Source organism: Ascidia mentula, chromosome 2 (genome assembly GCF_947561715.1).
Source record: "Ascidia mentula chromosome 2, kaAscMent1.1, whole genome shotgun sequence".
Lineage (NCBI taxonomy): Eukaryota > Metazoa > Chordata > Ascidiacea > Phlebobranchia > Ascidiidae > Ascidia > Ascidia mentula.
The window spans coordinates 13,730,140-13,739,186 of record NC_138567.1 but is presented as its reverse complement, the minus strand read 5'-3'; the positions used below and the strand labels follow the sequence as shown (position 1 = coordinate 13,739,186).

Here is a 9,047-nt window from a genome sequence, read left to right as displayed (position 1 = left end):
TAAACTGAATAAGGAGGCATATTTTGTTGTCCATTGTTTCACTACGTACATTGTGACGTTGCAATCTGCTATTTATAATTGTTGTGGTTGCAGAAAAACCGCTACGCAAGCTAATACACAAGACGACCAGGAGTGGATTGTCCTGTTGGTTATAAAGTTGGGTGGGCGCGTTTTTGCCTAGTGGGACGACAGCGCAGGACCAGGCTGCGCACAAGCGGTCGTAACATTAAAGTTTTTCAACTTGGACAACGTTCCTACTCGGACAACAACGGAGTAACGTTTCGACAGAGGTTGCAAGATGGTTGAATCTCAAAAAACCCTTGACAATTTAGTTCATCGTCTTAACCTGGCATATCAAGATGCTGAGAAAATAATGATGGACTCCTCGAATGTGCAAAAGTTAAAGGAGGTAACTTCGGCTATCGACCTTTTGTATGACGAATGTATCGACAAACATGCAATACGTTTGGATTCGGTAAAAAAGAAAAGGGACAGAAGGAAAATTAACGTTGCACTTTCAAGTTTACGAAGTGGCAAACAAGAGTTTGACGTACGTGTAAATGAATGGATGGAGCAAGTAATGCGTCCAAGGCCAACTGAACGTGACAGCAAGGCATTGTCTGTCAGCGATTTCGGTTCAAAAGGCAAAGCAAGTTCACGAGTAAGCTCAAGCTCGAGTTGCAGGCGTACCGAAGCTCTTGTAAAAAAAGAGGTTGCGCTTTTAGAAAAGGAGTTTCTGCAGAAGAAGATGGAAGCCGAGAGTAAACTTCTTCAGAAAAAGATGGAAGCTGAAAGCAATCTTTTGCAGAAGACGATGGAAGCAGAAAATGAGATATAAATTCTTGAAGCTGACCATAAATTAAAGGCTGCCACAATGGAAGCTGAAATGTGGGAACGAAAGTCATCATCGGGATCGTGCTTTGATGGATTTTCTCCGCAGCATCGGAACGTTGAGTTTTTCCCCGCCCTCTACACAGGCCAAACCGGCGGAAATAAAAGAGGAAAATCAAGCGTTTGAGTCCGACGATGTCAACGACAGTAACGACAAGGTGAAGGTGGTAATGGACAGTCCAACCTCTTCATGCAGTGAACCTAAGTCAAAACCGGATGTGGCGAATCATGAGCCGGAGGTGAGTGACTTGTACCGTGTTGCTGCTGTGTTAAAGGCAGGAATGGACCTTCCCAGACCGGAATTGTTGTATTTCGAAGGTAATCCACTAATGTATACGCGTTTCATGATAAGCTTCGACGAAAATATTGGTCGTCGCGTAGACAGTGACAGCGCAAAGCTGAACTACCTGATTCAGTACTGTCGTAAGGAAGCGTATGACATGATCTCCTTTTGTATTGGTCTGGAACCTACGTATGGTTACAGAAAGGCCCGAGAGTTGCTACACGAACGGTACAGTCGTCCTCTTTTAATCGCACGTGCGTACGTGGAAAAGTTAGGTCATTGGCCTTGCCTGAAATCCGATGATGCCGACGAATTGTCGGAACTTGCACGAGCCTTAGAGGAGTGTTTGGTGACTCTGACTCATCTGGGATACTTTGCAGACATCAACAACTTTGAAAATATGTTGAACATAGTAAAGCGGTTGCCGTTCACAATGCAGGGCCGATGGCGTAGACACGCAGCCGGCGTTGAAAGAAGTGGAGAAGAGCCTCGTTTCTGTCACCTTGTTGAGTTTGTTAAGAATCAAGCTTATGTTGGGAACACGATGTTTGGCCGTATGTTAGGTCCTCGGAAAGACAGGATATGCAGCAGAAGCGTAACAAAGGTCTTCCGACGAAGATAAGAGCATCGACCAACGCAATATCGGTTGCTCCAAGAAACGACAGAAAGTTCGAACCGAGCACCACTCAGAAATCAGGATGTCCTCTGTGCAGCAAATCGCACGACCTTGCGAATTGTGACTTATTTAAACGAAAAATCTTCGTTGAGCGAAGGAAGTTTCTTGGTCAAGCTTGGCTGTGTGATAATTGTTTTATGAAAGGCCATATAGCAAGAACTTGTAGTTTGCCAAGTTCTTGTACGATCAGCGGATGTCGCGGAAAGCATCACAATCTTCTGCACTGGACGGAATGGAAGACGTCTTCAACTGCGCCCGTATGCGAAGCATCTACGCAGTCTTCAGTGGAGACAACGTCATCGTCAAGTGCAACTGTCAGCTGGACTTGTATGAGCACTCATGCGGAAAGCGTCTATCTTAATATTGTTCCGGTAAAGGTTACGTGCAGTAATGGCAGGGAGCTGGAAACGTACGCCTTTTTGGATCAAGGATCGACTACAACCTTGTGTGATGAAAGGCTGATCAAGCAGCTAGACGTCGTGGGGAAGAAGACAACGTACTCCTTGACTACAGTAAGTGATAGGTCACAGAAAAGGGAGGGTTTGGCCGTCGATCTGACAGTAGCGTCGATTGGTGGAAAGGAATCTGTACAATTGCATGACGTTTTGAGTGTAAACAGTTTGCCGGTTTCTCCGAACAAAGTCCCAGAAGGATCGCTTTGGCGGTGGCCTCATTTACGTGATGTGGAGTTTCCTGTTTTGCCTTGGGGAAGTAATGCTGCTGATTGGAGCCAACGTTCCCGAGGTGTTCTGGATCAACGATGGAAGAAGAGGCGGACGAAAGGAGCCAAGTGCCGTGCGTTCTATGCTTGGTTGGTCACTTGTGGGTCCGTGCCATGGTCGTGGTTCAGATGATTCACAGGTATGTGTGAATTTTGTAAACTCACAGGACGAAATGTTGCACCAACAAATAAAGTGCATGTGGGAAAGCGATTTCGGTCCTACCGCGCTGTCACCTGGAACGACACTGTCGAAAGAAGACAGGTATGCATTGAAGCAGATGGAAGGCTCAGTCAAGCACCGTGATGGACATTATCAGCTGCGATTGCCATGGAGGCCAGGTGCTCCAAACCTACCGAATAACCGTTCTATGGCAATAAAGCGTTTGTCATACTTAAAACGGCGATTGGAAAATAATTCACAGCTGCATGGAAAGTACAAGCAAACGTTAGATACCTACCTGAAGGAGGGATATGCCAGGCGTTTAAAGAACGACGACAAGAATCCGGAGGATGGCGCTGTTTGGTACCTGCCGCATCACCCAGTGACACACCCGCAGAAACCGGGAAAGGTGAGGGTTGTCTTTGATTGTGCCGCCAGATTTCAGAATACGTCGCTAAACGATCAGCTTTTACAAGGCCCAGATTTAATCAACAGCCTTTTTGGGACACTTGTTCGGTTTCGCCAGGAACCAGTAGCGTTGGTCACTGACGTTGAAGCGATGTTTCATCAGGTGAGGGTGGACCAAGTTGATACATCCGTGCTGAGATTCGTTTGGTGGCCTTAAGGCAATTTGTCGTGCGAACCCGAAGACTACCAAATGCTGGTACATATATTTGGCGCAGCCTCGTCTCCTTGTTGTGCTGGGTTCTGTTTACAAAAAACGGCTGAAGATAATAAAGGTAATTTTAGTCCCGAAGCGGTCGCAACCGTGAAACGAAATTTCTATGTGGACGATTGTTTAAAATCCGTCGAAACTGAAGATAAGGCGATCAAATTGGCTGGCGAGTTGCAGGATCTGTTGCAACTTGGAGGGTTTCGGCTCAGAAAATGGGTAAGCAACAGCGAGGCTGTGTTGTCGTCAATCCCAGCCGAATATAGATCCGTGCAGTCAATTGTGTTAGATGCTGATGTGAAGAACATGGAACGTGTGCTCGGAGTGCTGTGGAATTATCGCTCCGACATGTTCGAATTCGACATCAAAGTTAAGAAGAAGCCTGCAACGAGGAGAGGAATACTTTCTATGGTCAGTTCTTTGTTTGACCCTTTAGGATTCGTTGCACCGGTAATATTGCATGCACGAATGTTGTTGCAAGAACTTTGCAAAGAAAAGTATGACTGGGATCAGGAAGTTCCACCTGATATAGGAAAAAGGTGGAATGCATGGACTTCTGAACTTCCACGTCTATCGTGTATTAAGATTGAAAGGTGCTTCCAGACAACCGCACATGAAGTCGAAAGGTGTGGTTGCATCTTCACATGTATGACTGTTCGTGCCGTGCCCTTGGAGGTTGCGCACTCGCTATACCGACTCGTTTATTGATGCCTTCAGAAGGTTCATTGGGCGACGTGGGAAGCCCAGACGCGTATTTAGTGATAATGGCACAAATTTTGTGGGTGCGGAGCGCATACTGCGCGAATCCCTGGAAAAAGGCACCTAAAACACGTCGAGGAACGTCTACGTCAGTGAAGCGTTGACTGGTCATTTAATCCACCCGCCGCCAGCCATATGGGTGGCGTCTGGAAACGCATGATTCGTTCAGTGCGCAAAATTTTGAACGTCTTGTTGGGACAACAGATGCCTTCCGACGAGACTGAGCAGGCTGCTCGTCGAGGACGAATTCATCTTGAACTCGAGGCCTCTCACCCCTGTTAGTCTTGATCCGGCCGACAGAGAGCCGCTGACGCCGAATCACCTACTGTTGATTGGGCGACAAGAAACGTCGTCACCAGGAATATTTGTGGAAGAAGACAACTATGTTCGACGACACTGGCGCCAGGTCCAATATTTGGCAGACCGGTTTTGGATCCGATGGACAAACGAGTACCTACTGACGCTACAGACACGTCAGAAATAGCAATTTCCCGAAAGGAACCTCGAGGTTGATGATCTTGTCCTGTTGGTGGACACTTCGGCCCCACGAGGAAAATGGTTAACCGGAAGGATTGTCGAAACGTACCCGGATAATTTCGGGTTCGTGCGTAGTGCTTTGGTGAAAACACACGCCGGGTCGTTCAAGCGACCAATCGCGAAGTTGTGCCTGATAATGAAGGCTTGAGTGTTTGTTTGTTCGTTCGTTTTCGTTCTCGCTGTTTGTGTGTTTAGATGTTCTCATGCGTTCGTACATCGTCGGGGGGTATGTTACAGCGAGAATTAACGCTTGGCTGATTTTACCTTTCACCGTGTTTGTATTCATCCGCGCATGTGGCTGTCTTTAGGACGACATGTTGTGCATGGGCGAGATTGTGCTGGTGTTGCATTGTACTGCTGTTGAAATGCTAACTATATTTATCTGGTTTATAGTCAAAATAAGGGTTAAGACGTTATTAAATCTGAATTGAACGTTGGTGAAACCACTAGCCGCAGGCTAGTACAGACCTGGGTCACCCCACAGTTGGTACGTTTCTTTTTACATGTGTTTTGAACTTTTGAAGTGCTTTGACTCGGCGACATAATTCCCGAGTCTTGTATATTTGAAATGTAAATGATTAACGTAGATACAATTTGTAAACTGAATAAGGAGGCATATTTTGTTGTCCATTGTTTCACTACGTACATTGTGACGTTGCAATCTGCTATTTATAATTGTTGTGGTTGCAGAAAAACCGCTACGCAACATAATACACAAGACGACCAGGAGTGGGTTGTCCTGTTGGTTATAAAGTTGGGTGGGCGCGTTTTTGCCTAGTGGGACGACAGCGCAGGACCAGGCTGCGCACAAGCAGTCGTAACAATTATGATACCTACAAACCATACGCCAGAAATTTCCAAAAGCTTTTGGGCCAAATATGGCCCGCAGCGGCATTTCACGTGACGAGTGGCTGTGATTTAACTGTGTTGTACATGGCGCGTCTAAGTTCGGATTAAAATGTTGGGTATTTTCTTCTGGTACTTACTTTTACATAGTACATACACATAATATTCACAAGAATTGGGTAAATAAAAGAAGCGTCCGTTTGTGCTAAACCTCCGTTAATATAATTCGCAAATAACTGAAAAATAAAAATTAATGTAAATGTTGGTCATACAAGATTTCTTTGATAGCCTACAATCAATGGAATGAAAAAATACATCTGCAACTGCAAATTATTTCACAAGTCACTGATACATTGATCATTGATCAGAAAAATATAAAGCGGGTACTATTTCTATCCAATATGTTTTGGCTTTACGCATGACGAATTTCTAGTTTGGAGAAAGTACTCAAATGCTAGCACAGAAAACAAAAAGCGCAGATGCAAGGTTTTCGTTTTTTTTGGAGCGAGTATGACCACCTCGTGGTGACAATGTATCGTTACAAATAATGTGTCTAACATCTGAAAATTTCCACGTTCCAGGTGTTATTTGTGTTAATTACTGATTAAAAAGAGTAATTCATCTGCAAAAATGAGTGATTATGTCCTTGATGAAGACAGCATACAAATTAACTTGCCATCAGAAATCCTGTATAAAATATTTTTATATACCACCTATGATGACATCAGCAAGCTTAGATTGGTAGGTACGATGCATGTATATATAGAGAGGTATACCTGATTGGAAAGAATGCCATGCACAGGAATTTAAATTTTTCGGAATTTTATGGAAAATCTGCACAAAAGCAATTAGCTGATGCAAAAAACATGTGCAAAACAACAGTTTTTCTGCACAATCGACATTTGCCCTCAATAAAATCCTTCGCGCAAATTAAAACTTTCCAAACTGGCATGTAGTGTATATTCTCAAGTTTGTAATTGAAGGATTTTTTTAATATGGCTCTTTTGTCCCACTACACCATAGAATGCAATTGACAGGAACAGATTTATTTACCAGAGTGATTCATATTCACAAACTAACTAGGTATGCTTGCTCAAAATTAAAGCATTTCTTTTTTATTGCAGGTATGCAAGCAATTCAACTCTTTAGCATCATTTTTACTGAACTCTGGTTTTTCGAAAGTACAAACTCTTCATTCTCAAAGCCTAAAACAGGTATAGTAACTACATTAAAGTATTTTTGTAGGAATCAGGTGTACGTGTAGAAAATGGTGAATGTGCTTTCTTTCAATATTTTATTTTTACAATTCAAAATAAACAAATGCATAAGTTTACAGCAAAAGTCGTGGCCACTAGGTGATAAGGTGTATTACACAGGTATTTGTTTTTTTTCCGCTGAGTAAATAACTGTTTGGCGGGTCGGATAAACTAGCCATGGGGGCAAAAACTGGTCTACTGGTTGTAGTTTAGTGGCCCCTTACTATGACAAACAACCATCTGTAATATTTGAGACATTTGAGTATTTTTTTTTTCAACTCTTGTATTGTTCATATACCATAAACCCTAGATAATAAATTTTACAAAAAGATATATATTGAATCAATAAATTAGTGTTTAGATAAGTTTTGTTTTTAGATAAAAGATGGGTTGCCAAGAAGAGAATCAGAGCGAAGAAAACATGCACTATACCCCAGACATGAGGCTCTCCAAGGTCTGGATACTAGAATTTCACTGCTGCGAATGACATATAATAAGTACATTTGGTCCAACATGTGTTGCTTTATTCCTGGAAAAGTGCTTGATGAGATATTTTCTGTCCTGGACAAAATCAATGCAAGTTCCCATTTGCCATCAACGGCAAGTTTATTGCAAGTATAACTACTTTTTTTAACAACAGTTGGTGCAAGTTCACTAATTTTGTTTTTTTACAATTACAGGAGGTAAGGGACATTTCCTCAATGGCAATGGAACATTTCGATGATGTTATAGCGCCATTATTTGCACATGCACTGTCAGAATTTCCTGAAGTAGGAAGTCCTCATTCCAGTCAATTTTCTAGTTCTCCGTTGTCAAAAGCTTTGAAACTTCCTTTGTCAAATTCTGGTAAAAATTTTTACTTCGTGAAAGTTACCACTAGTTAATCAGCAAGTGACCACACTGTGTTTTTATCTTACAGACACATGGTCTGGAAGCATCATGAACTTGTCATCTGCGTTTTCTTCTCCATCTCCAAACTCTCCGTCCAAATTTTGTAAAGTTCAAGTCCATAAGCTCCTTAGAATACAGAAGGCTAACAAAAGGAAATTTAAAAAAATGGTAGCTTTCTCAAAATTGCAACTTTTTTTTAAAACAATTTAATTAAGGCACATTCCAAATTTTAAACCAGAGGCAAGAAATCGCTGCATTTAGAATGTCTCTTCCTTTTTTCTTTATTTTCTTTCTATTTTAGGTGTTGTGTAACACAAAAATGGATGAAACTTTTTTTAGCAAATAAACTTGTCGCTAGACAGCTTTGCAAAAAAACACCATCTTACTAATTCTTTATTCTTTAAAAAGCTTTGGAAATGCAAGATAAAACCATTAATTGATATTTTTTTATTTGTTTACATTGTATTTAAGCTTTCAAAGTGTTTGAACAGATTTTACAAAATGTGTTTGCAGATCATTGGCCAGCGCAAAGAAACGAGATCCCTGAAAATGAAAATGGCAAGAAGTAATAAACATGTCATGTTGCTCAGATCAATAATAAGAAAACAGAAAAAGTGTGTAGAGGAGGTAAAACTTCAAATTATGGAACTGGTGAGGTTTTTTTTTGTAAACGCACATGTTTTTTGACATGCATTTTATTCTATCATTTCTTGCAGACGACACAGTTGCACTCTTTACAAGGAATACTTGCTTTAAAGGAATCTCCTGGAATGTCACTTAGTGTGGCTTCACATAAAGCAGACCACATTGGTGTCAATGCTGAAGTTTCTATTGCGAGTAGATTACAAGAACACAATGAACGTGTGAAGCGAAAACATGCAGATACTGTTTCTGCCATAGATGATGGTACTAATTCTGATTGTGATCAGCGGGTAAAAGTTTTTAAGCTGCATTCTTGATTTTTCAATGTCAATGTTATATTTGCGTCAAGGTATGTTTTTGTATTGTTTAATTGCACAGACAGTTACTGTGTGTAGGACTGTACACCAAAACTGTGACTACGTGTAATGGTGTTTTGTCAAATGATCAAATAACACTTAACTGCCATGAGACCTTTTGTTTGTAGTTGTGTACATTTTAGCTAATTCTTTTCTTTTTCTATGTCTTTTTCTAACACTTGCTTTATTTCATTTTTTGAAATTATGACAATATGAACCATTAATTCTTTCAGCTGCAAATTTGTGTCTTCATATAAGTTGCCTTTTAAGGTTGCTTCACATAACACAAATCGTTAAAATTTTGCAATCAATGTGCTTGCTCTGATCGCACATATCAAATAAAATGTCTGATAAAT

At 41.5% G+C, this 9,047-nt stretch overlaps 3 protein-coding genes across 4 annotated transcripts; all 3 read left to right on the top strand.

Moving 5' to 3' along the window:
- The first annotated feature begins 298 nt into the window (after positions 1–298).
- Positions 299–838, top strand: LOC145890411 (uncharacterized). The gene has a single exon (XM_082981403.1). The coding sequence runs from the start codon at positions 299–301 to the stop codon at positions 836–838; it is 540 nt and encodes a 179-aa protein (XP_082837529.1).
- An 85-nt stretch (positions 839–923) lies between these two features.
- On the top strand, positions 924–4,647 carry LOC145890193 (uncharacterized). The gene is made up of 5 exons (XM_082981222.1): positions 924–1,684; positions 1,738–2,362; positions 2,493–3,346; positions 3,482–4,030; positions 4,368–4,647. Exons 1-5 carry the CDS (start codon positions 924–926, stop codon positions 4,645–4,647), a joined length of 3,069 nt encoding a protein of 1,022 aa, XP_082837348.1.
- A 1,486-nt stretch (positions 4,648–6,133) lies between these two features.
- On the top strand, positions 6,134–9,043 carry LOC145889544 (uncharacterized). 2 transcript variants are annotated; one of them, XM_082980522.1, is made up of 8 exons: positions 6,134–6,287; positions 6,671–6,760; positions 7,181–7,256; positions 7,341–7,417; positions 7,483–7,648; positions 7,722–7,861; positions 8,207–8,344; positions 8,410–9,043. In XM_082980522.1, the coding sequence occupies exons 1-8, from the start codon at positions 6,177–6,179 to the stop codon at positions 8,650–8,652; spliced, it is 1,041 nt and encodes a 346-aa protein (XP_082836648.1). In that variant the 5' UTR covers positions 6,134–6,176; the 3' UTR covers positions 8,653–9,043. The 2 variants fall into 2 exon arrangements, with proteins under 2 accessions (XP_082836648.1, XP_082836647.1); XM_082980521.1 differs by having other exon boundaries at positions 7,181–7,417.
- Positions 9,044–9,047: the final 4 nt, after the last annotated feature.

Coding starts and splice junctions, on each gene's coding strand:
- LOC145890411 (XM_082981403.1), top strand. CDS start 299: ATGGTTGAATCTCAAAAAACCCTTGACAATTTAGTTCATCGTCTTAAC.
- LOC145890193 (XM_082981222.1), top strand. CDS start 924: ATGGATTTTCTCCGCAGCATCGGAACGTTGAGTTTTTCCCCGCCCTCT. Junction 2,363..2,492: donor CAACGTACTCCTTGACTACA/GTAAGTGATAGG, acceptor CTCCGAACAAAG/TCCCAGAAGGATCGCTTTGG. Junction 4,031..4,367: donor ACCGCACATGAAGTCGAAAG/GTGTGGTTGCAT, acceptor TTGGGACAACAG/ATGCCTTCCGACGAGACTGA.
- LOC145889544 (XM_082980521.1), top strand. CDS start 6,177: ATGAGTGATTATGTCCTTGATGAAGACAGCATACAAATTAACTTGCCA. Junction 6,288..6,670: donor ACATCAGCAAGCTTAGATTG/GTAGGTACGATG, acceptor TTTTTATTGCAG/GTATGCAAGCAATTCAACTC. Junction 7,649..7,721: donor ACTTCCTTTGTCAAATTCTG/GTAAAAATTTTT, acceptor TTTATCTTACAG/ACACATGGTCTGGAAGCATC.